Genomic DNA, 27,483 nt, shown 5'->3' on the forward strand with positions numbered 1-27,483 from the left:
CATGATTTTTGTCTATTTTTTCGTATTTTCCAAAGCCTTTATTCTCATCCAGTTTTACTTCTTGTTTTATCATATTTTTTCGCAGTTATATTTTTCTCGCAGATGGATATGTCCTTTATTCATTCTTGCATTTCTTACCTCTTTTGGTTATATTCATTCGCTTAAGTTTCTTTTGCTGTTGACTCTTTAATTCTTGCTTCAAATTTAGCTTTTTATAGTTCGTTCCAAAGTCACTGGTATTTCCTACAACAGCAAGCTGTCCCTCATAAAATTAACTGACCTGACGTATTTGAATGCCGTTGGCCTAAAAAGAAAGACACTCATTCGCCATACATAGCTACCTAAGAAATGAAAGGAAAGTACTGAATTAAAAGAGACCTTCCGTTTTGCTGAATGGTCAGCATGTACTGTACACTTGCCATATTTAGTCCCAATCCCTGAGGCTGTCTGGCGAATGAAAGGGAGAATTCATTGCTTCTATTCTGTTTCGAACTAATGCATTCTGAGTTCAGGGAGAATCCATATATTCTGCTTAAGAATAATACTTTTCTTTAATAATAATAATAATAATAATAATAATAATAATAATAATAATAATAATAATAAAATAGAATGATACTGTCTTGCTGTGTTGCCTGTTAGCACACTAAATTTTCCGGGTTTCATTTAAATAATTTAGCCATAAAAATTAGTTAAGATTAACAAATTGAAATCTATTCATAAAATATGTTTTTAATGAGGGAGTGATATAAATGTAACTTGAATAACAGTGAATAATTGTAAATTTGGCGGTCCCACTACTTTGCGTTAATCAATGTTTTGTTACTAATTTTGTTATTAATCAGTTAATTTTAATGAAAATATTATTATATTGAATTAAATAAAATATATATCATTTAAGTATATTCATAAGATAAAAAAACAATAAAAAATAATTTACTCATAAAATTTGAAATCAGAACCACGGAACTTTTGTCAACAACCGCAAGTTTGAATGAACGAAGTGTAGTAATTGTAATGCCATTGAGCTGGTCCGATTATCTTTTTCACATTGAGATAGTTCACAGTGAATTAACCTGCTTGCGGACATCACTGATTAATATACTAAGGTTTGTATACGTGTGTTGTAAATGGAGGTTTTTCTATGTTAAAGTAAGGGGTAGGCCTGACATGGAGCCGAGGCTGGGCCAACGCAGCTCCTCCTTTCCGTGAAGTAAAATAAGTTAATTTATGACAGTTCGTCCCTGATGTTTTACCTGTCACTCTTATACATGACAGTTCGTCCCTGATGTTTGACCGGTCACTCTATTTATGACAGTTCGTCCCTGATGTTTGACCGGTCACTCTATTTATGACAGTTCGTCCCTGATGTTTAACGTGGGAGGAGAAAAACACCTAAGCGGGGCTATTCTGTCGAGGCTTTCCAGAAAGGCCAGTTTAGACTTGCCGTGGGCTAGCCCATTGGCTTGCAGGCTAGGCAGTGGGCCTGGCAAATTAGGGGAGAAGTAAAGGGGACCGTTTCAGGGAGATCTTTTTGACTAAATAATATAGGCTAGGGTAAAACGTTACCTTAGTTGCGCGGCCTGATTCCCGCCAGTCGTCGTCCGGGACAGGTTCCTCGTACGTGAATAGACGTAACCTTTCCTATAATGCTAGGTCCTAACCTAACCAGATCTTTACCTACTTAGACCAAATTTAGGGCGGTGTGCCCTGACATGGCCGGCGGGAGGGTTTGGGGGGGGGGCAAAGCAGCCTGGTTCACACCAGTTGCTGACCGGAATATTTACCACTTTTTATTGTTGTGAACTCACTTTTTTGGGAACCAGTGTTGAATTGAAGGACTGGAGCAAGAGAAAGGGTATTACTCCAGACGTCTGGGGGAAATAAATGATACAATTATCACTTAACCTAATTTATATTTACATACATTGTGTTGGTTACAGTTGGCACAGGTTTCTACGGAATTCCTGTAATCAGTAGGCTGCTTTGTTGGATACCCTACCTAATGATTCACACTACTTACAGTCGATCAAAAGGACAAACCATACATATATACACATGATCAGCAATAGGCTACACCAACATTTTCTTCCCTTGATCTAGAAACCAATTTACAAAGTGAGTAGATACTGAAAAACACCAACAAATCTCCAATATATACACATATATATATATATTATATACACACACACATCAACAAAACACTTAGAATGTTCACTCGATTGAGCTCTTGACCAAAAAACTATAAAATGTTTTTTCCCCACATGCCAATGAAATGAGGGAAGAGTCTTTTCTCTACAAACCACCTCTGATGTTACGCTGGGGGGAATTGGCTCCCAGCTGAGGATCGGTCACTTTCTTATCCAACACTTATTCAAATACTATGTATGATGGATAACTGTCTTTGCAACACATGAGCTCTACTCTCAGTTGTTGAATGAGACCTTCTCTCAGATCATGAGATCTGTACTCACTTGTTCTACTCTACTAACAATTGGCAGACTTTCTCACAACCTTCCTGTGGAGAAAAGTCCTTGTTATGATATTAGGTGAAGAAATATTGAAACGAGGCATACGGTAAAAAGAAATTGTTCCGACACAATATACAAACCCTCGGTCCTTTACATTAGGAATTACTTTCAGGCGTAGGCTGGAAACGGCCGTTAAACTCTTGAGCAAGGTGGTTAGGCAGTAACTACCGCCAGGTAGACGGGGATACCCGCCTGCCTGGATGTAAACGTTCCAGTTTGCTTTCGGCCGTCATGCGTTGCGGACGTGTTTTCGTTCTCTCTGCCTGACTGTCGTTAAGCTCTTATTATCCCGGTGGGATCTCTCTGTTTTTTTGTTTATATATACGTGTGTTTGATATTTATTAATACAAACCCACGATTTGTGAAGATGAAGGAAGTCGCCCTGTGAAGGTAGCCACCGTCTTCTTCAGCTTATCTTCAATTTCGTCTTCTGCTGCCTCTTCTTTTCCTCTCACGAGGTTTGAGGGTGTCCCGGGAAAGTGGATAGACCTCCATTGGCAGAAGGAGAGGAAGGCTGCTTCTTCCCCCTTGAAGTCCTTTGGGCGTCTTGGGACTGCCGGCTTCCGAGGAGGCAGCGGGTCTCTCGTTGGCTCTTCCCGACCTTCGGGTTTGGGAACCGATTTGCATATCCCTGGGTTTTGTGTTTTGGGAGCTGCGGGCGCGCGGACCACAGTTTGTGCTCCCGTTTCAGTCCTAGAGGTTCTGCCCCTAGGACGGGTGTTGTTTTGGGCAGTTGTTCGCAAGCCGCTCAGAGTGCTCGAGATTCTGTGGAATATCGAGTATCCCGATCTGGTCTGGAGAGTATTCTCCCCGGCCCAGTTCAGGAGCAGCACGAGAGAAAGGGCCAAAGCACCCAGGTGTCTTGGCTCCTCCTGCCAGCACTGCAAGCACTCCCCAAGTGCTTACCATTACTAGGTCAGGTTCCCTGCCTGTTGTCTCGATCCCATCGGTTCGAACACCAGAAAAGCAGGGAAGAGGTTCCCTTCAGGAGTCCTGTGGGACATCTAAGGGACTGCCTCTCTTCTGGAAGGCAATTTTCTCTCGTTGGCTCTTCCCACCCTCGGGCGGGAACCAGTTCGCATTCTCCTCTGGGGTCCCGCATTTCGGGGGCCCTGAAAGCGCAGCCTTGAGAGGTTGCTCCCTCGTTGACAGTCTTGTAAGTCTGCGTCTAAGATTGGTTCTGTGCCTGGCTCTTTTCGATTTCTTAGGAAACTAAAAGCAGCCACTCCCAATTTTGGGAGCCGTAGGTCGCTCGAATTCTATGAATCACGAGCGCCCTCCTGGCGAGAGGCACAGGACGAGAGAAAGTGCCAAGACCTGGGTGTTTCAGTGCCGAGATGCCCAGGTGTCTCGATACTGCCTGCCAGCTGCTTTGGTTGCTTGGCCGGGTTTCATCCTTGTGTCTTGAACCTTAGTGTTCAAGCATGCAGGATAGCAGATAGAATTCCTCCTTCAACCCTTCTTCTCAAGGCCTCTCAAGGGGCCTCGACCTCGAAGGAGTTTAGAGTTTGGGAAATTAGTACTAGTTCACGGCAGACAAGCTCTGCTTTGTCCAGTTCCGATTGCGTTGGTGCGATCGGTTCACTTGGCTTGCTTGCCCTGCCCAGCCCCTGGTCGCTTTTGCGAGACTGGCTCGGTTCGCCCTGCTTGCCTTCCCTCTCATGGACATAGAGCATAAACAAATTGACCCCTTTAGCTGTGTTGTACCTATCCTTCCCCGAAAGTGGGCGGGGCAGAGTACCTACACCCAAAACAAAAGAGCGCTACTGCGAATTTTGAATTTTGAGCTGCTGTGTAAAGTAGAAACTAATAGCCATGTAATTATTTAATAAGTATATATAAAACTTTTATTATAAAAATGTCATATTTATACCCTGTGCCCCTTAAACTACTGTAAAATGCTTATAACTGCTACTGTACTTTAAAAATTTGCTGTATTTTATTGCAAGTTTAGTTGACTCTTACAAGAATATTTTATCACCTGATATTTCATCTCTAATTAAAAATATTGAAAATGCAAATTTTTAGATGTTGGCAACACATTGGGCTATTTATAATTCATCACTGCTGCCTGCAACCAAAGGGAAGTAATGTGTGTGTGTGTGTGTTGTGTATCACACACATGGGATATCAAGTGTGTTTGTCTCTTTTGGGGTTGTAAATTTGCTTTTTTTTTCCTTTTATGTAGTAAAAATTTTGTCAAAGCATGGAAATAAAAAAAAAAAAGAGAAAATTCAGTAAAAATAAAAATCAATACCTGTAGTGGAAGATGAAAATAACAAAAAGGAGGGGAGTGTGTATGTGTGTGTTTGGTGTGTATGATATAGATTTTAATGTACGTGGTGGGAGAGAACAACCCCTAATCTCTCTCTCTCTCTCTCTCTTTTGTATTGTGCCTGATTATTTCATTGCAGTACAGTATTGTAACATTCTTCGATAAAATGTGGAAAAAGCACAACCCTAAAAGACATAAAAAAAAGGCTCCAATGAAGTCAAATGCCTGCCTACCCCTCTCCACCCATCCCACACTGCATTCCCACCCCATATCGGCTGGGGAAACTCCTTCTCTGGCCACCCAGCTTCCAAAACAACACTTTCTCTGGTTGAGTTTTGATGTAAACAGCTTTACTGCTGCTCCCCTCCCATGGCGCTCACCCATTCGCCCACCCCCTTTCCCCCACCTTGGAAACATTTTCTGACCTCCCACACCCCTGAAACCATTTCTCAGTCTCTTTATGGGTGTGAGCAGCATTATCAATATTTCCTTGGGCTGTACGCCGTTGACAACCATCGGAGCAGTTTTTCACATTTTTTTTAACTACTGTATATCTCTATCTATTATCTGTTTATCTTTGGTCCTTGGGATCTGGTTGTGTCCGGGTAATGTTGAGGTATGGATAATATGCAACCAGATAATTGAGGGATTATTGGACTAAAATGGTTAAGTATAAGACATTTGTAAAGCAATGGTTTGTTAATTTAGTTTTATATGGATATTTAAATATACTCAGCATGTGATTTTTAAATTTTCTATATATTTCAGAGTTCCAGTGTTGTCATCCAACTGTTTTCACTTTTGAAGTTTATGCTACACTGGTGCAATAAAGCAAAATGTTGGATAGATCAGTAATTGAAGGTGGGAGCTCAAAAAGTGTAAAACGACCACATGACACAGATGAGGTGCAAGATGCTTCTCCACCCAAGATTTTCACTCCACAGACCAGAGCCCAGGTCAAGAGTATGACTGCTAACATTTGCACTCCAACACAAAAGTCACCTGGGGTTGAATTAGAGAGTCTTGTCACAAGAACACAGATCTCTGGTAATAAGTCTGTAAGTTGTCAAGGCTCAAAATCTAGTGCAAAGAAGACTAAGAGTAATATTCCAGTGGTCTCTGAAGTTCGGATAACTAGGAGAAGATCAAGAAGTAATACACCAGTTAGTGTTAAAACGTTGGTATCGGTAACCAGAAGTAGTAGAAACAATACTCCTCTATCTGCAAAACAGAAGGCAAGTAAAGATGTGACGTCAGATATAAGGCAAACAGATGTTCAGTCATTAATTCAACACACCCAAACAAGATCAAAACAGAAAAAACTGGAAGAGGAAAAGTCTCCCAGACGGTCAAAAGTAAGAGATCGTAACTCTCCAAAATGTGATCAGACTCCCAGAATTCCACATTCGACCATACTACCTAAGGGTCGAATCCTTGATCGAGCAACTCCAGAAAAATCATCCGACAAATCCCGTTATCTAGTTGATGCAGAAAAGCAGAGTCAAGGTAACTCTAGGTCAGTCCAGAAAGTTAACTGTGATGTACAAGATGAACACGTCAACCCTCCTTGTGTGCCTGGTCACGAACAAATTGAAGTGTTGTCTGAGAATTCTCCCCCGACCTCAGGTGTGCAGCCAGCCTCCTCTCAGACAAAAAATGAAAATCAATCATCAGTGGACACAAGTGGGTATGAATGCTCAGAAGAAATTAAAAATGAAGTTGAAAAAGTCAAGAAGAGAAGGTCTACACTTGGTCAAAGAATGTCAAGACAAAGCATTTGTGAAAGAAAATCACTCTGTTCAGTTCTACCCATGCTTAGTTTTGAAGGTTAGTTGAATTTTATCAGTTTTGTTTCTTAAATGTACAAGCATTCCCTCAAACCACTGAGGCTGTATTGTGGGTTGTACCATTTGTGTGCCTTCTTTATTTACTTATCTTCCATGTGCTATATGTTTTATTTTCCTGGTGGCATGTAAATTATAGTTTCATATTAGCAACTTACCAAGTAATGACATAGCTATACTTTTCCACTTGTGCGGTAACTTAAATTTGACATTCGCGTTAGCGCTACTATCGTTTTCGTGTAGGTGACTACCCTGCCCTCTATCAGAGACAATAGGAACAGCAAAACAGAGGAGCTCACATCTTTCCTGCCAGCTTTTGGTGTAACATCAGAGTTTTGCAGCAGCTTGGTTTAAATTACTCATCGCTTTTTCGGGAGTATCATTCCAGGATTCGGTGATGCGTTGACTTCTCTGGCAGCCTTCAGCTTAGATTAGACAGTTTGTTTCAATTTGTGATGATTAATGATGTTGGACTCTAGCTCCTCCAGCATTAGATTTTGTAGGGAGGGTCGTAAAACCCGCTTGACTAAAGCAACCTACCACCCCATACTATTTGCTCTAACTATAGAGGACAAGTGTGTTCAAAGGACTTGACATGTGATGAATGTAAGGATTGGGATGAAAGGCAATGGAAGGTATTAAAGTCTCATTTACAAAAGCTAGATAGAGATGGGAAAAGGAAGGCTGCCTCTAGAACCGAGATTAGGGCTCGTAGTCTAGAACCGGCTTCTAACCTGAGTGTAAATGATCAATGAATGTCTTAGCAGACGAACTAAGAAGTCGGGGGAAAATCCTTTGACATAGTTGGACCCTGAACTCCATGGTCTGCAACAGTCTATGGAAGTTGTGGGGTAGGCACCACTCCCCTCGATGTGGTACTACCTTGATGTGGTGAGGGGGCTCTTGAACCCCAGGAATTTGTTCCCGGGTTTGAATCATAGAGTTGCATATATTATTATATATTTCTTTGGAATAATTTTGTGGAATTTTCCACTTAATGTAAGATTTATTAGACATGATAAATAGGAAAAGATATCATAGCTGGGATTGGGTTTATATCCAAAGCTAAATATTGGGAGCTGTGGTAGGACCATCAACTGCCCAATAGTGTTCGGACCTGAGAGTTAACAGAGTGATAGCTCAAAGGCGGAACTATTCTTTAGGGTTGGACCATTGATTCCAGGGGTGTCTGGTTCTAGGGATAGGACTCTTGGCATTCTATCTGGTTTGCCCATAACATGATTAGGGTGGAGATGATTGTATTCTTGTAATACTGTCAGTCATAGCAAGTGGGTTTGGCTTACACGTGGGCCACTCTAATCTTGTTGTGCCACCCCCTGTGGGGTAGGGTAGGGATGCAGACATTTGGGAGTCGGCTCTCACTTGTGCCATTGGTGGAGTAGACCCCATGAAAAGCTGATGATATCTTTTTAAGGTTTTCAGGTTAATTTTTTTTTTCTCTCTCTCAAATCTTTATGATAGGTAAAAATAAAGATTGAAGTACCCCTGGGCCCTTTGAAGGCAGTGGCTCGGCACAGTTGACAACCACTGGAACCTCCTCTGACAACTGTTTAGAAAAATGTAAAAAACAAAATCTTAGTGTAATTACACTGGAACCCTATGCTCCAGTACAGAGCAAACCTAAAAAAAAAAGTAAGTATCGTCTTGACCCAACCTTGACTCACTTCAGCTCCCTCTTTGGGAGTGGAAGTTGGTCAAGGTTTCTAACCATGGAAGCAGAACAACAAATTTCAGCCCAAAAGTTGGAAAACTTCTTATTAAAAAGACACTCAACAACAGAAATGTCGTTCAGACAAATAAAAATAAAGATGTGGCTTATAGAAGCCACAACAAGAAAAAAAATCTAAAGACTATTTATCCATAAAAAGTATCGACAGTGTGAATGTAAAAGTAAAGAAGCATGACACTATGAACAGCATTCAGGGTACTATTGTGCATCCTGAAAATAATGACAAACCGGTTGATAAGAATATGCTGTTGGACTCTCTTAAAATGAGATATCCCAAAGTCCAAGATTGTGAGGTATATATAATACCAATTAAACAGAATAATAAAGTATTAAGAATTGCAAAAATAAAAGTTGAGGGTCAAGACCTACCTCAAAAAATAAAAATTTGGGCTAAAATAGAGAAGTGAGACCTTATGTTCCAAAGCCACTACAATGCCAAAATTGTTGTAAATATGGACACATGAAGAAAAACTGTCGAAATGAACCTATATGTGCTTTTTGTGGATCTGACGAACATGCCACACCATGGAAATGTAGTGAGCCAAAGTGTGTAAACTGTGGACAAGATCATCATGCAATGTCCAAAGAATGTATGTACTATATATTCAATACAGAATTGAAAATGTTACAAGAAAGAGCAGGGATGTCTATAAAAGAGGCTGAGTTGGAATTAAAAGTGAGAGGAACTGAAGATCCATATAAGAAACATAGCTGTTCATTGGGCGAGTCGGTAGAGCTGTGGACTGGCACTCGCTAGGCCCAAGTTTGAGTCTGCGGCCGGCTGATGAAGAGTTAGAGGAATTTATTTCTGGTGACAGAAATTCATTTCTCGCTATAATGTGGTTCGGATTCCACAATAAGCTGTAGGTCCCGTTGCCAAGTAACCAGTTGGTTCTTAGCCACGTAAAATAAGTCTAATCTTTCGAGCCAGCCCTAGGAGAGCTGTTAATCAGCTCAGTGGTGTGGTAAAACTAAGGTATACTTAATATAAGAAACATACATATCCTTCAATAACAAGAGCCAGTAATGAAGCAAAAATGCGTACCGATAGAAGTAACAGAGCACAGAAAAGTAAATCGCAAGAAGAAATTAATGCTCAAGGGAAAAAACTAAAATGATAAAGAATAAAGAAACAGGTACAAACAATATGGATAACATTTCATCAAATTCATTTGAAATATTAATGCAAACAGGAACACTGGAGGATGCTACTACAGAAGTAACAGAGGAGGGTCGTGATGGACTGGAAAGTAAAGATAAAAAGAGACCTTTGGAAAGAACACCACCCAAGTTTATACCTGAACTATATGACTGTCTACATGCGGGAAAAAGTATACCTTAGTTTTACCAGACCACTGAGCTGATTAACAGCTCTCCTAGGGCTGGCCAGAAGGATTAGACTTATTTTGCATGGCTAAGAACCAATTGGTTACTTAGCAATGGGACCTACAGCTTATTGTGGAATCCGAACCACAGTATAGCGAGAAATGAATTTCTATCACCAGAAATAAATTCCTCTAACCCTTCATCAGCCGGCCGCCGGAATTGAACTCTGGCCCATCGAGTGACAGTCTGAAGCTCAACCGACTCAGCCAAAGAAGGGCTTTACATGCGGGAAGCATCATAAGCCGGTTTGATACATCACAAAGCCAGAACCAAGAGTGTTTCTAGACACCCAATACTTGTTTGCTGGTAATAGCAAGAAGCACCAACACTCTGGCCTACGGGGTTGGATACTAATTAGGTAACATCTACAGCTTAAACCAAACATAAAAAACTCTTGTCCAGAGTTTAAGCTGCGGATGTTACTTAATTAGTATCCAATCTCTTAGGCCAGAGTGTTGGTGCTCCTTGCTATTACCAACAAACACAAGTATTGGGTGTCTAGAAATATTTTTGGTTCTGGCTTTGTGATGTTTCAAACCAGCTTATGATGCTGCCGGCATGTAGACAGTCGTATAGTTCAGGTATAAACTTGTGAAGTCAAGAGGTATGTAACCATCCCTGGCATTGTATAGTAACTATTTTGTGACCAGGGTACTGAGGGCAGGTGCCTTAAGGATCAGATCACCGATACTTCGTTGTACCTGAGGGACATCACCCACAGATCTCTTGACTCCTTCTCTTTGGGGTCTGTGGTGCATGCTCAACTGTTTGTGCAGTCACCCCAGCCCCTTTGGACAAAAAGACATTTTGCTTAAGGGACAGGCAATTGGAGAGTGTAAGTCTGAGGTTGAATGGTAGAGTGACTGGCATCTATATGCTGAACTGGGCAGGCATGTAGGTGGCTGCTCAATTGCACAAACAGTTCGTAGAGCCACTGTGGATAAGATGTGACTCCCTCTGCTTTTCTTCTTAATGAACGGGAATGTTGGGAGAGCAGTATTCTGAACCCATCAATTGTATCAGTGAGATTTAGCTTCCCTCCAACTTGTGTAGTCCCTTACAGTGGTAGCACTTGGTTCTGTGGGATTTCCTTGCTTGAGCAAGAATCCATCCAGACACACTCACTTGTGCTAATGGCTCTATTGCTCTGTCATCCATATGCCAGCCTGAATAGGAGGTTTAGAGGAGTCATCTTTGCTGGGAACAAGATATTTCTAGGTGGGTTTTCAGCTTCAAGTCAGTTCAGAGACATGACCTCCCACTTTAGATTTAAGTCTCCTATGTAAGAGGCAATGGTGTGTATTTCCATAAGAACAAATAAATTTTTTAAAGAAATTTATTTTTTCCTAGTTGTATAAACCCAAACCTTTTATCATATTACCAAGCTCAGCCACTCCTGTTTGTCCCTGATGCTGAAGGGAAAAGTACTTGTTGATGACTGGTTAGTGAGGATTTTCCCTTGTTCTTCCCATTTACCACTAGTTACATTGTTGCCAAGTTGAATGACCGTTCCACGTCACACTAAAGGATACTCATATATAAAAGGCTCTGGTTTGTATACCTAGAAAACTTACTTGAGGAATTTATGTTTTACCAGTTATGTTGATAATTAAGTAATTTTCTATTCCAGAAATTTGCTCTCTATATAATGCATTCCAGGGGTGTTTAATGTAATTTTCCCAGTTTCGCAAGCTTGTATGTATTATGATAAGCACTAAGAGCTAGTATTTTTTATTCACTTAGGATTAAATTATATTTTTTTCACTTAGATCAGATATCCAGCATTGACAGTGGTCTCCCCCAGACATCTAAAGTTGGCCATCTTGTAGATATTTGCTTAAGAGAAACCATGAGGAGGATTGGAGACCATTGTAACATGGAGGACTGTTTTCCTGATATGCGGTTGGAACTGATCACAAACTCGGAAAGTATTGGTGGTCATACTGCTTACAAGATAGCTGGGTTGCCATTAGAAGCTGACAACAGCTTGTTGAACAAGGGAAAGGGTGTTGGTTCTTTTAAGTAAGTACAGTATTGATCTTTTACCCTATTTTTTTTTTTTTTTCTGTTAAAGTGGAGGTCTGGTTTGAGAAAAACAGAAATCAGACTAAAGCAAAAATTATTAATCTTTTTTCCATAGCTGTGTGACAATAATAAAGTTTGTTTCACAAAACTTCATTGATCATTTAGGCCTTAAATCTGTGGTGTGGAAATACCAGTCTCCCTGGGCCCATATTAGTCAGGGTTCAGAAGATTCCCACATACATGCTCCACCCTGCCTACTGACATCATCTCCACTGTTCATTTTTTCATGAGACTTTAGAAGTGACTATGGTTCCAAGGATCCACTTTCTAGGACCAGTGCTTACTTATATCTTCATTTAATTTTCTGATTTTTATCTTTTTCTTGATTCATCTTTTCATGTTTTAGTTTATATTGAGTATTGTTGAGCTTGCAATCTTGGACACCTCAATGCTGATTACCATAAGTAGGTTTCTCTTCATCTTTTCAAGTTAATGGTTTTTAAGAGATTCTTATGGATTTAATTTTTGTTTTTAGCCCTGTAGCAAGTAACCCAATTTTCTTAGGCATGAGCCTTTTTTTGTGTTTCTTAGGTATTTTTGTCATTCCCATTACCCTTATTTCTTGTTTTCTTTGTAACTCATTCATTTTAATGTAACATCTTTTAACCTTTTGCAGTTAAGGGGCATGCCGATTGCCGAATTTGAGGAATTATCGATTATTAGTTTTTTACAGTTTTGGACTGGTATATGTGTAAAGAAACATGTCCTGAAATATTATTGCTGAGAAAATTTTTTAAAGTTGGATTTTGTACATTTTTGTTCACTGCATTTACTGGCATTGAGCAAAAAATTGTTGCAAACTTTATGACTTTTTAGGTGGAAGTGAGAAATATACTTTACTTTCTTAGTAAAGTACAAATTATCTACGATAAAAACTGGCTCTCTCTCGTACAAAAAAAATATCAGAATAAATATGTATCTATGTATCTTGATCTTGCCCTGCGATATCACCCTGTGAGCGACATCTCAGTATATAAAAATTTCCCTTTGTGAACCTGATGCTTTCTGGAGTATTTCTATATTTTTATTATACTCAATTTGCAATGCCTGTTTGGAAAAGTAAGGACTAGTGTATTTTGTAAATCACCTGCTGTTGTGTGATACTTGACATATACAGTCGACCCCTGGTATTTGCTGGGTTAGAGACCACAGCCACCCGCGAAAAGCAAAAATCCATGTTAAGTTGTTACCCCCCCTCTAAAAACACTTATAACTGCCTATTTTAATAGTTCAGACACCCAATATACCTTAAACTATCATCCTACACCAATTATATTTCTTTGCAAATCTTTGATTTTTTAAAAGTTCATTTTTATAGTAGCCTAATTGCAGTTTTTCTTGCAGCTCAGATAAAGTTACTGACATGAAGACAAAAACTAAGAAGTTGGAAGAAGAATACAAGTCCTGGAAGTCGTTATTAAAAGAGAGGAAACTTGCATGTCAGTCTGCAGAAAGGTGAGTACCGTAGTCTCTCTCTCTCTCTCTCTCTCTCTCTCTCTCTCTCTCTCTGTATAGAATGGATTACTTATGTTCTATGCCAATGATACTAAATATTCTGGTAGTGTAGCCTTTCACTCTTCATCTATTTATATTGGTCTCTTTCCACCTAGCTGTCCAATTTTTTTTTTTTTTTACTTAACTTTCACAAGCTTTCTCTTCATTTAAGTACAGATCCATTTTGAGAGCTTGATTAGAGTTTTGAGGGAATTCATTTTGTTGCCTTCTCGACCAGCTTATAAAGACTACCCGTGTGTTCTATAAATATATTTTTTAGTACAATCTACGAAAATTACCATTCAGATAAAGGTAAAAGTAGTCAAGTAACTCATGCATAGCTAGGGACCAGGTAGTGGGAATTTTGGGTATGGCACGGATGTTAAAGTTATCACTATAAAATTATAAAGTTTCAGAAAAATTAAATCAGACAAACACAAAAATCAAAAAGTACACAAATTAAAGAAATAAATATTGTAATCAACAGACTTTGCCATTCCTTCTTAATTTATGATACAGGCAGTTCCTGGTTTATGACGGTGGTTCTGTTCCTGCGCCATGTCGTAAACCGGAACGGCGTCATACGATGCCAGAAAAATGTATAAAAATTTGAAACAAAGGTTATGAAAGCCTTAATTTTAATCCTTTGGGTATACTGCATGGTGTTTTTTGATGTTTTACCTACATTCTGATGTGGTTTGCATCCAAAAACTGGTGGTTCTGGAATGTAAAAATTTACAATTTAGTACAGAGTATACAGTAGTGCACTGTACAGTAGTAATTGTAAAGTCCTGTATGCAATAAGGTGTAGAGTACTGTACATATACTGTACAAGAGTAAAATACATTGTGTTATACAGGTATACAGTACTGTAATTTATACCAAAGAATGTATAAAAGATAAAAAAAGAGTGAATTCCTTACTTTTATTTTTAAAACCCTGTGCTGCTTGACCCGGGAAAAATGTTGGTGTGGCCACATGATGCAGGGGATTCTGGATTGTAAAAATGTACTATTAGTGTGCATATACAGTGGTCCTGTATGCAGTAAAGTATAAATATAGTATTTTAAAGTAGAATAACAAAATGTATAAAAATTAAAAAGTTAGGAATTCCTTACCTAATTTCAGTGATTTTCAAAGCTGTTACAGTCGTAGGCTAGGTTGTGGGAGATGGAGATGTGTATGTGTAGGGAGCCTGCAATGATAAGGATAAAATTACTGCAGAGTATGTGTACAATACACTGTTCTGTATCAGTTCAGGTATTTCACAAACCTATGTTCAACAGTACAAAAATACCATATGAAAATAAAAAAAAAATGAATTCCTTACCTAATGTTAGTGATTTTTAAAAGATGTAGGCTAGGGTGAGGGAGCTCTAGTAAAGGTGCTGGGCAGTCTGGAATAATGTTAGAATAAAGCTGTACATTAATATTAATATTGGAAAATGAGTAAATAATTTTTTACCATAAATGTATTTAGTCATGAAAATAACATAAAAGTACAGTATTTAGATAATCAATAGCGTTTTCGTTTTAGTGGAGTTCAGCCTCATACCCCACCCCTCCTCTCTGATCCGGTCCATGTCCCGATTGAGGCTGAGGGCAGCTTCATTTCGCATAAGTGGAGACTACCACACCCACAAGAGTTGGATCATCGGCATACTGAACACGTTTTTTTTCTAGGTTAACGACCATATCTCTTCTACTGTATATGCAGTACTAAAAATAACAGTGGTACCCTGTGTAGAGCTCCAAACACAATAGGTCTTGGTTTGCTAAAGATCCCATCAACAGCAACTGCTGCCTACCTGTAAGGATATCATGAAGTAATCCTAAAACATATCAATCCACTCCAAGATTCTAAGTTTATAAATAAGTACCTTGTAACTTACTAAATAGAAAGCAGCACTAAAATCTGTTTGAAGTACTCTGCAGTCAAAACCCATATCAAGGTTCTTTTGCAAATGGCATGTCAAGTCTTAAAGAGCATCGCAGGTACCTCACTGCTTCCTATATTAATATGACCATCAGCTAACAGTCCTTTAGATTCTACATACTTATACAGTGGCTTACAAATAAGTTTTTCAGCAACTTTGGAGGGCACGGGGAGAATAGAAATTGGCCTGCAGTTACTGCAGTCTGCAGATATGCCATTCTTTGGAGCAGCCACTGTATTACAAACCTGATTTATTAGAAAGTATTATGCTTATGCTAGAAAACCAGCAGTTGTCATGGGAGAATGATATTTCCTGTAGAATAATACTAAGAAGTTGCAGCTTTTGTGGTTACAGGTAACTGTCAGCTCAATATTTTGATATTTTAATATCCTTAAAGCAGAGTGCAAATTTTGCCGTAGTATGTTAGCGGTTGATTTTAGCGACGAATTCTGTTTTGTGCAGTATTATAAAATGGGACCATTCTTTACTTTCTTGTTTGTAGGGAATTTCGTGAAGCCAAATCTGGAGAGACGAAGATAGACGACGAATGCATGAAGACATTGACGAGCCTTCAAAAGAACATATTACAATCAAAACCTAATTATAATCAGTATATGGAGGTGAGTGTGAATTTGAAATAAGCAGTTATTAAAGAAATTGGCAAATTTGATGTAGTTCTGGGTGTAGGGTTGAATTAACATAATCAGCAGAGCAGTTCATAAATACAGGCAGTCCCCGGTTATTGGTGATCCGGTTTTACGGCGCTTGTCTAGTGACGAAAATCGGCAGTTTTTGGCACCAAAAATTGTTGATTTCCACTTATCGGCACCAATAATTGACACCAATACATACCTAACAGAGGCGCCGATCTTAGGTTATTGCGATTTTTGCTTATTGCCACGCTGTCGGAACGGAACCCCCGCCGATAACCGGGGACTGTCTGCACATGAAAATCTTTCATAATTTAGTAAAATTCACATAGCTACATATAGCACTTATGTAGGGTTGTCTGTTGTACAGCTGATAAACCTATTTTCATTGGGGTGAAGTATGTACAGTAAACCCCCTGTATTTGCGGGGGACGCATACCGCACTCCCCACGAATAGCTAAAATCTGCAAATACTTAAAACCCCCTCTGAAAACACTTAGAACTGCCTATTTTGATAGTTTAAACACAAAAAATGCCGTCTAAAAATGGTTATACCTGAGTATTTTAATAGTTTTATCACAAAAAGTGCATTTAGTCATGAAAATGATATGAAAATACAGTTATTAGTGAATATTTCTCAGTCAAAAATACAGCACCGCGAGTGGGTGAATTTTCCGCGAATAATGGGTAGATACATTCCACAGAGAAATCCACGAATACGGGGGTTTACTCTGATTTGAATGAAAAATTCTCGTTATTTCACAACAAACCCATTCTTTACATTAGCTACATTCCTGATTTGTTTCTTAATTATTTAAGCCTTCTTTGATTAAGCTAATTTTCTTCTTGGTTTTGGATCTTTCTGATATCTAAGTGTTTTTTTCCCAGGAACTTTATTTCGGAAGGACATTCCATGGTGAGCGAAGACTCCCTCTCCTCTTACAAGGTAAAACCCCATGATATAAGAGCGGTCGCTGCGTCTTTGGCGTTCAAGCACAATTTATCCCTCATGTCAGTTGTGCAAGCAACGTTTTGGAAGTGCAAGTCGGTGTTTGCATCGCATTACTTAAGGGATAACGAGACTACTTACGATCGGTGGAGTACCTTGGGTCCGTTTTACGTGGCTGGCTTGGTGTTGGGAGAGGAAACGTAGAAAGCAATGTCCTTTCTTTAATCTCTTCTCCTTGCTTAGGGTGTTGAGTTTTTTGGGGAGTCTGGGAGTACTATGTACTTGGAGTATTGGTGTTTTTAATTTGGTTTTGGTGGTTATGGTGACTATTTACTCTGGTTATTTTGTGTGGTACTGCGCCCTGGGCAGGGGCATCTTGTACTTTGCTAGCCCTCAGAAGTTAGTCCATCGCTACAAAGCACCCACTGTAGTAGTAGGCCCTCAAGGCTTTACCGCCTTGCCTCTACTGGACAAGATGCGTGCCAACCAGAGGCAGTATCTACCTGTAGCAACTCTCTTATCAGGTAAGGTTCAACAACATTGATTCAGTGTTACCAAATTTCTATTCTCAAACCCATTACTATTAATAATGTTTTGGGTTAGATATGTCCAACATTTTCACCTCCTGTTTTGGGGTAGATATGTTGAACATTCCCACCTCCATTCAGTGTGGGAATCAGCTATGTAATTACTGGGTAAGTTACTTATATAAAAATGACATTTTTATAATAAAATAAAGTTTTATATATACAGGACTTACCCAGTAATTACATGATCAGAGCCCACCCACCTCCCCTCACTTGGACATAAGGGCATAAACAAATTGAACCTCTTGCTATGTTTATGTTGTACGTCTTCTTACACCCAAAAGTTGGCGGGGCACGTCGCCATAACCAAAACAAACTAGCGTGACCCGCAGTTTCAAAATTTTAAGCTGCCGGTTAAAAGAAACTAATAGCTATGTAATTACTGGGTAAGTATATATAAAACTTTATTTTATTATAAAAATGTCATTTTTATCAAATGCAAAAATGCGAATTAAGCATCTGAAGGGTTAAGGAAAGTGAAGCTGTTGGAGTTGGTTAGATTTAACTTACAGGAAGATTTATTCCCCTTTCATTCCATCATTCACTCCTCTTTTAGATAGAAAATTTTCTGTTGCAGGCAGCATGATTCAAGCACTTTTTTTTTTTTGCGTTATCAAGAGAAGAGGTCAACATTCTCTCCTGCTTATCGTCTTGGGTTATTTCGCTTATTAAAGCATAGTATTGTAAAACGATTTGGCGTACTTATATGTAGGTCAGTTTTACTGACTAAATGCAGACTGAACACCAGCAACCAGTCACAAACTGAGACCACCTAGGATGCTTAGGCAGATGAAGTTGCGTGAACAACTAGAAGCATTCTTATGCTATTGCTTATGTTCAATACTGCCAGCTGTATAACTGGTTATTTACTTCTGGGAGGTTTTGTTTAAAGTCTGAATGTATGTAAGTAACTTCATGAAGAAGGATTAGTTTTGAATATATGAAATTTGAGATATTTTCCCCAAACACAGTTGCATACAGCGTGACAAGGCGTACCATTATCTCTGCTTCAGACTGTTTACTGCTTTTCCTTTGTGCAGAAAGTGCTGTAACTGATTTGTTTTGACTGAGAACATACCCTTCATTAGATGTCGTTAACACGAGCTATCAGTCCCCCAAAATTTAAAATTTAAGTTTTCTGGCATTTGTAAAATATTAGCTTCAATCTGTGAAATATTGCGCCTCCTTTTTCTTTTTCCTTTGTTTTTTTGAAACCATTGACAATTTAAAGTGCCCAAAAGCTGATAGCAGATGAATTTGTGCTTGACTTTCTCATAGTAATTATTTTGTAGGGCAGTAAAGAAAGTACTGTATAGATTGGTAAAATAGTATGCCCACCACAGTTGCTACCAGGTACTATTGTTGTTATAAATTGGGTTAACAAAGTCACTGAACAATGTTTGTAGACTAGTACAGCTTACCCAAAGTATTTGTTCATCAGCGAGAGATGAAAACTGGATTAAGGTGAAGTTAAAGCAAGTTTGAATGGCTAGGTAGGATGAGACCGAAGGAGTGAATGAAAGAGAACAATTCAGCTAGTGTCTGAAGGGAAATTGCAGAGAATCTTAGTACCATTTACTCTGCCATGCAAGGCATACTACAAGAGATACCCCAGAAGGTTGAGATTATTAGTTTCCATGAGCCCTTATTATTAGTTTCCATGATCCTTTAAAATTATTAATGTTAGTAGCTTAACAAGACACTGAGTCACATTGTGATCTGTCACAGGGCTGTTCTAACTACTGTACTGTACTGTGCAGTAATTGTAACTAGCTTAGAAAGCTTTTACCACCTTACATGGAAGCGTTTAAAGAATTGTTTCATATCTCTTGTAATCAGAGGAAAATTATGAACAGAATGCAGTATGTGGATAATATTCACACAGTTACCTATCATCATAACTTCAGTTTTATTATGTTTTATGTTTCAGAAAGCCAGATTTTCTTGTAATCTTTCTCGCTCTCATTTCATTATATTTAAAAAAGTTGTCTTTCAGACTTTTTAGAGAAAGCCCATGTATCTGTATTTATTCCTTTAGTAATGAAAATTAAATATTTTTTAGGAAATCAAGATGGCCTATGAAAAGACATTCTTTGTCATGCAAGAGATCAACCACACTGCAAGTATTGTTTCCAGTTTCACATCAGCGTTGAAGGTTGTGGGTGATTCATGCTATTCTGCAGTTGGTAAGTTATTCAATAAACTAAATGTTATTTATAAGAAACGTAAAGGGTTGCATTCATAATACCACAAAGTGGTCCTGGACATTTTAAGTTTTGAGATAAATTGAGTTTTCTCATACAAAAAATATAAAATTTTCATTGTACTGTTTTTTGTGCCATCGGCTGAATGTGACAAACTCAACAGCTCTACTTGTATAATCTCTTGTGGTTGACTGCTGTAAGAAAACTACCCAGCTTTTGGAATATTGAAAGCATAATGTGGTAGCTTAGATGTGCACAGCGCCTCTGTTAGGTATGTATCGGCGCCAATACCCAATTATTGGCACCGATAAGCGGAAATCTGCGATTTTCGGCGCTGGATAAGCCCCATAAAACCGAATTGCTGTTAACCGAGCCTGCCGTTAACTGGGAACTGCCTGTATGTGTATGTATATACAGTGAATAAACAGCCTTCCATTAGGGATGCAACACTATACAGGTGGAAGGACATGATGGTAACTCAGTTAACAGTTCGTGTAGCACACTGGTAAAATGATATTGTGGGGGGATGGACTGGAGTAATCATGTTCAAGATTTGGGGGGAGGGTTAGAGCAGAATGTGGAGTGTTGTAAATTTTGCATAGCACCTTTTCAAAGAGGCAGATTACTGCTAATGAGTAATAGGTTTGATATAGGCAAACAACAGGATGTGATAGAATAACAACAAAGAAAACAAGACTTATACAACAACTTTATTAACAAAACTCGGGCACATTCGACGGTCTTTACTTCTGTGCAGTCTTTCACCTGGTGCCCTACTTGACTATACTTTGTTGTTTTTATTAGATTAATACATTTAGGTTAAGGAAAAATTTACAGTACTTCATTGTGTTATTACGAATTGGTTTAAGCATTAAATTTAAGAACTTTGTAAGATGAGTATTGTAAAACCAAATGCTGTAACTGTTAAGAAACCTATTTAGGCTAAGATTTCATACATTTAAATTACTGAAAGCATTTAGGTTAAGGAAGATTTGACTATATTTAACTCTTAAATGCCGAGCCTCTATTTACAAAAGTGTCTGTCGTATGCCGGCGGCGTTCGGGAGTTAGCGCCGAAGCGGAAAAAAAGTTTTTTTTAAAAAAATCACAGTATGCTTAGTTTTTAAGATTAAGAGTTCATTTTTGGCTCCTTTTTTTGTCATTGCCTGAAGTTTAGTATGCAACCATCAGAAATTAAAAAAAAATATCATTATCATATATAAATATTGGAATATATGATAGTGCGAAAAAAATTTCATATATAATTGTATACAAATCGCGCTGTGAGCAAAACGGTTAAAGCTAATGAGTTATTTTCTTTTTGGTTGTATTGTACACTAAATTGCGATGAGTTTGATATATAACAAATTGTAAAACGATCAACGCAACACAGAGAAAATATTATCACAAAATGATGCATGAATTCGTAACGCCCGGACGTAAAAAGTTTTTTTCTAAAATTCACCATAAATCAAAATATTGTGCTAGAGACTTCCCGTTTGTTGCAAAATGAAGGTAATTGATTGAATATTACTAGACTGTAAGTGTTTTAGCTTACAATTGTAGGTTTCGACCATTTTGGTCGAGTTAAAGTTGACCGAAGGCTGAATTTTTTCTATTTATCATGATTTATATGAAAATATTTCAAAACTGATAAAAGCTACAACCATGAGTTATTTTTTGTTGTATTCTACATGATATTGCGCACATTTTCATGTATAACACTTTATGTAAGGCCTAATATAAAACGGTGCAAACATTACGACAAAGTGACGAAAGAATTTCTGAGATTTTCGGCCGAGTTACTGCACGCGGTCGTAAGGAAAAAGTTTTTTTTTTTTTTTTTAATTCACCATAAATCGAAATATTGTGCTAGAGACTTCCAATTTGTTGTAAAATGAAGATAAATGATTGAATATTACTAGAATGTAAGAGTTTTAGCTTACAATTGCGTTTTTCAACCATTTCGGTCGAGTCAAAGTTGACCGGAGGTTGAAATTTTGGCACTTATCGTGATTTATATGAAAATATTTCAAAACTTATAAAAGCTACAACCATGGGTTATTTTTTGTTGTATTCTACATGAAATTGGGCACATTTTCATACATAAAACTTTATGTAACGGCTAATACACCTTCTACTGTATATATTGTTTCTAACAGCTCTACATACATTTCAGTTTGGTCTATAAAAAACAAATTGGTTGATCCCATTTGCCTTTAAGACTTCGTAACTTGATCACCCAAATTTCTTCATGTAGCTTGTATAATACATCAGTTCCTGTATCATAATTCCATTCTTTACCAGTGCTCATTTCATAGAATTATAAAACTGTATCTTCCGTTCATCATTGTAAATTGTCATATTTTGCTTGCGGTAATCCTAATAATAATGCTAAAATCCCTGGTTTGCAACAGAAATATTTTATTTGTTCATTAAGTGTATTCTTGCATCTGTTCGACAGATGTGTGACATCAAAGTGCTGATGAATCATATCCCTATGCACGTGCTCACTGACCGTGTCTTTCTAGACTGTTGACGTTCTGAATGCAGTTTTTACTTCATAAATTGTGTTCATTAGATGTTGTTGTTCATATGAAATCTAAAAGTCCGTGCTCTAAATTTCAGAGGAGATGACTTTTGGTACGATGAAGTGCCAGCCCTTGAAGTCTACATTGAATTCATTGCTGGCATTGGAAGATGTACCCTCAACATGAATCATGAAGGAAGCTTCAATTTTTAGGATTTTTCCTTTTCACTGTACTGTGTGCATATTTTGAGTTTAAACTTGATATTGCCAAAATGTGAAAATACAGCGATGGAGTTGTATGATCGTGTTCTTTCTGTTTCTACTTCATCACAGGCGTAGGAACACTAAATCAAGTCAGTTGAGATGTATTGTATATAGTTAACTTCCATTGTATATACAGGACTATTTCTTGTAAAATATTCAGTTAGTTTTGGTAGTCATGCATCCTTGATTTCTTTCACTGTCAGCATATAGAGCCATAAGAAAATTTGCTTATCTTTGATCTCTGTGCATGAAATTCTTATAGGGAAGGAAGTTACCTATCTTTTGTTAATAGAATACCACCACTCTAAGAATTGTATTTATGAATTGGACATAACACAAAATATGTTTCTTTGATAATACTGGGCTCTAAAAGATTTAGATGAGGGCTCTTGTATATATTACAACGTAGCAAGTATTGCTGTGTGATTTTCTAGATGTATAGAAGGAAGGGTGAATTTACAGTTTTTCCAAGAGTGGATTCAGAAAAGTTTTATATAAGCTTGTGTTTATGTATGAGTAAAGATTTTTATGTTGTATTTTACTATTTAGTTACCCTGCCCAAAAACTAAAAGTTGTTTATGTGTTTGATAAATTAAATATACTATGGTAATTTTAAATCATCATTATTCATATGGAACAAGCCCACATGGGTCATTGACGTGAAATTAAAGCTTCCAAAGACTATGGTGTTCATTAGAAAGAGGAGGTAAGGGGAGTTTTGTTATCAACTGATGTTTGATTTTGAAATTTTTAGATATACAGTAGTATTGAAAATTCAACCACCAAGAGTAAACTCATAATCCATAGTAAAAGCCTGCAAAATTGGACTAAGGGGTGTGGAAACCTGCCCTACTTGCAGAAAATTATTTTTGATTGTGATCCTCACCCTCCATATATTGAGTTTCGTGGGCGCTGTTCAACAAGAAATTTGAATTTAACTAGATTTTTGGTGCTCGTTCCATTAAAGGAGTCACTCAAGCCTAGAAGTTGGCTTAGGATCTTCTGGAACACTCTTCCAAACACCCCAAGGATTCATCCACATTTGTTTCTAAGACGGTCTTTCCTCTCCAGCAACATCCTTTTTGTGGGAGTAAGCCCAAGTCCTGTCTAGGACCTGCTCTATTGTCTGCTTCTCAGCCAGAACTGTCAAGAGGAGCTCAAGTCCTTGCCTAAGAAATGAGGAAGGAGTCCTCCGTACACAAATGGGAGCCAGTCTTTTCGAGTTTTGGGAGAAGTGAAGTCAGAGAGACAGTACAGTGGATTGTCTACGTTCCGAGGGAGGGCTTCTCCATTCTGTTCATGGAGAGCCCCCTTTTAGTCCCCTCTCCCGTTTTGGAGGAGGTTTCCTCTCTCCTTCGAAAGAGTCATAGAAGAAGTTGAGGACATCAGCTCAGAGGGTTTCTTCTACCATCTGTTTGTGGTCCCCAAATCATTGGGGTTTGGAGACCAGTCCCCAATGTAAGCGACCTCAGTCTCTTCATCTGGCAGACAGAGTTCGGTTGGAGATGAACCAGTTTCCATCCATTCACCAGGGCGATTGGATGATAACCTTGGATATACAGGACGCATGCTTCCACTTTCCCTTCCATCTGGTCTCCAGGAAGTATCTAAGGTTCATCTTCCAGGACACTCTCTCAGGCACCCCACGTCAGCATCTAAATGCCTGTCTCCTCTCTCTCGGAGTGCCTGGCGCCAGCTAAATCTTCCAGTTTCCAGCTCTGCTTCGGCCTCTCTATGCCACCTGAAGTGTTCACTCAAGTCCCCGTTCCTCTAGCAAAATTACTTCATTTAATAGGCACAAACATCAGTCTATATCTAGATGACTTGCCTCTTTGACCCCCTTTGAGGGAAAGTGCACAAAGTACTTGAACATCTCTCTCAGGAACTGGGAATTATCATCTACCTTCAGAAGTCCCAGTTGGCCCCATCGCAAGAGTTCCTCTATTTGGGGATGAGTCTCAACTCTGAAACTTTTCGGGCTTCTCCATCTGCCAAGAGAATCGCCAGCTGACTTCAGATGGTCCACCCCCTTGATATGGGACCACCTTGACATGGTGGGGGGCTCTTGAACCCCAGGAATCTGTTCCTGGGTTTGAGTCCAAGAGTCCCATATGCCATTATATATTTGTTTAGAGTAAATTCTGTGGAATTTCCCACTTTTACGAAAATTTATTGGACCTGATAAATAGGAAAAGATGTCATAGCTGGGAATGGGTTTATACCCAAAGCTAAATAGTGAGAACTGTGGTAGGACCATCAACTGCCCGATAATATTCAAACCTGAGAGTTATCAGATTGATGGCTCAAAGGCGGAACTATTCTTTAGTGCTAGACCACTGATTCCAGGGGGAGGTCTGGTTCTGGGGATAGGACTCTCGTCTATCTGGTTTGCCTATGATATGATTAGGATGGGGACAACTGTATTCTTGAAATACTCTCAGTCCTAGTAAGCGGGTTTGGCTTACACATGGGCCTCTCTAATCATGTTGTGCCATTCCCTGTGGGGTGGGGTAGGGTAGGGAGCGGACATTTGGAAGTCAGTGCTCACTTGTGCCATTGGTGGAAGAATAAACTCCATGAAATGCTGATGATATCTTTTTAAGGTTTTCAGGTTTATGTTTTTTCTTCTCAATCTTTATGCTCAGTAGTGCTAAAGATTTAAGTACCCCTGGGTCCTTTGATGGTAGTGACTCGGCACAGTTGACAACCGCTGGAACCTCCTCTGAAAACCTCTCCCTGGAAAAATCAGAAAAAATAATGTAATTACACTGGAGCCCTATGTTCCAATAAAAAGCAAATATCCTGACCCAACCTTGACTCACTTCGACTCCCTCTTTGGAAGTGGAAGTTGGTCACGATTCCTGACCTTAGGAACAGAAGAAAATATCAGCATTGAAATTAGAAAACTTCTTGTTGAATCAACATTCAACTACTAAATGTCATTCAGACAAATAAAAGATCAGATGTGGTTGACAGAAACCACAACAAAAAATCAATCGGAAAACTACCTAACTATAAAAATTATTGATAATATAAAGGTACATATAAAAATATGACGATATGAACAGTGTACGGGGTACCATAGTACTCCCTGATAATGATGAAGAACCAATAGCAAAGAATATATTGCTGGATTCCCTTAAGGGGGCCGACTACCTTTGTCGATGTCAAAAATTCGAATTTCAGTTATCGACGGATTTGGATACTTTGAAACCTATATTTTCACGTTATAACACTCAAAATAAAAAAAATAAATAAATATTCACAGCTTATTTGGACGCATAGGAGTGACATTTGAGTGGCAGTTCACAGCCGGGTTAGTGATTCTTCGTTTATGATCAGGGGAAAATGTTCGCGGTATTAATAAACGAGTTACTCCTGTTTTCACTTCATTTTCTCTCATCGATATTGTTACCAGACGTAGGAAAACATTTTACAGACCGAGGAAAACAATTTACCTTTGCTAAACTCTTTTTATCTCTATTAATTTCCCCCAGTTCTCGTTCTCTTATGCTCAATGAATATACAAATACGTATATATGCATATATATGAGCAACTCTATAAAATACGCATCAGTGATAGCAAATAGGAAAGGTGCTTATAAACAATACTGGTACAATTGCGCTATTCTATATTGCATCACTTTACGAAATATATCGTTCAGATCATATTTCTTTTTTTATGGTCCATATATTAATTAGTTTGAGATACCTTTTTAAAAATCACTTTGTTAAAACTCGAAAAGAGGAATCAATTAAAGCGAGTAAAAAATGAAACCACGAAAATTCCTCTTCTGATGCTGGTTTTTAAGCATTTTGTCCGAATTATTATGAAATATTCCATTATGTTTAGATATGAACTGAACTACCAACTGTGATAAGCTTATCTTCCATTTAAAGATTTATGTTAAAAAAATTATTTTCTGCAAATAAAAAAATTGGGCAGTGTTTGGCATATATGATATTATCAGGTTATCATCTGGTTAAAAATCTCACGTGAGCAAATAAGATATAGTAGTTAATAGAAATGTTATATAAGCTATATTCTATGACTAAAATACAGTTCGATTGACTAATAGGATTTGGACTGCACTGAAGTAGGAGGTTCGGTTGGCACGCCTGTAATGTCTATTTGGGATGCGCTATAAGTTATAAATCTTTGAATGGCAGTCTGTGCGCCTGCGCCACCGGGCGAATAGTTGCCAGATACCTCTCGCTGAATATCCTAGCTATAAGTCTTGTGTCCGAGATATTAAGGCAACTGATGCAATATTTTGTAACGCTATTGTACAGTTGGCAACTGGTATATTTTATACCAAATTAGTTAAAATTTGGTATTGAAAAATGTGTTTAGTATTGAAAAACAAAATTTGGTATTCTGGTATTAAAAATCGTGAAATTTGTATTAAAAATGAATCTGGTGTCTATTTTCTAGCAACATTCCCCATTTCAGTAAGAGAAATATATATATATATATATATATATATATATATATATATATATATATATATATATATATATATATATATATATATATATATATATATATATATATATATCAGTAAGGTGGCTATACTTTTTCTTTTCCTTTTTCTACTGCTATTTTGTATTTTGTTCACCTCTTGATAGTGAATTAGAAAGAGTGAACCCACCTTTCCAATCAACTAATGCCAATCCCTCTCAGCTTCTTCATGAATTAGATAAACATTTCAAAGCCTTGAACCAGAGAGTCCACAGTGAAGATGGTTCACTGCTCCTACTAGATGAGGTCGATTTTGGAGCAAGGTTTTCTTCAGAATGTAATCGACTTTTGTCAGGTAAGGAAGGAGCTGCTGGTGTCCTTACCTTAAAAAAGCGTTGCCAAGATATGCTTATAGAATTCGCTGCGCAAGTAAAAATGCACTTACGAGAAAACAGAGGGTTGTTTGATAGCCTGCGCAAGTTGTCTGCACATTGTATTCTGACTCAAATGAATAGGCCTGCATTCAGTGATTAAC

At 38.2% G+C, this 27,483-nt stretch overlaps 1 protein-coding gene across 2 annotated transcripts; it reads left to right on the forward strand.

Annotated features, from left to right (window-relative positions):
* The first annotated feature begins 957 nt into the window (after window positions 1–957).
* LOC136847647 (THO complex subunit 2-like) lies at window positions 958–23,022 on the forward strand. Of its 2 annotated transcripts, none has more exons than XM_067119386.1 (7): window positions 958–1,109; window positions 5,575–6,633; window positions 11,556–11,808; window positions 13,216–13,326; window positions 15,805–15,922; window positions 19,551–19,674; window positions 22,321–23,022. In XM_067119386.1, exons 2-7 carry the CDS (start codon window positions 5,643–5,645, stop codon window positions 22,407–22,409), a joined length of 1,686 nt encoding a protein of 561 aa, XP_066975487.1. In that variant the 5' UTR covers window positions 958–1,109; window positions 5,575–5,642; the 3' UTR covers window positions 22,410–23,022. The 2 variants fall into 2 exon arrangements, with proteins under 2 accessions (XP_066975487.1, XP_066975488.1); XM_067119387.1 differs by lacking the exon at window positions 958–1,109 and adding an exon at window positions 1,158–1,213.
* The last annotated feature ends 4,461 nt before the right edge of the window (window positions 23,023–27,483 follow it).

This window comes from Macrobrachium rosenbergii, chromosome 17 (genome assembly GCF_040412425.1).
Source record: "Macrobrachium rosenbergii isolate ZJJX-2024 chromosome 17, ASM4041242v1, whole genome shotgun sequence".
NCBI classification, from domain to species: Eukaryota; Metazoa; Arthropoda; class Malacostraca; order Decapoda; family Palaemonidae; genus Macrobrachium; species Macrobrachium rosenbergii.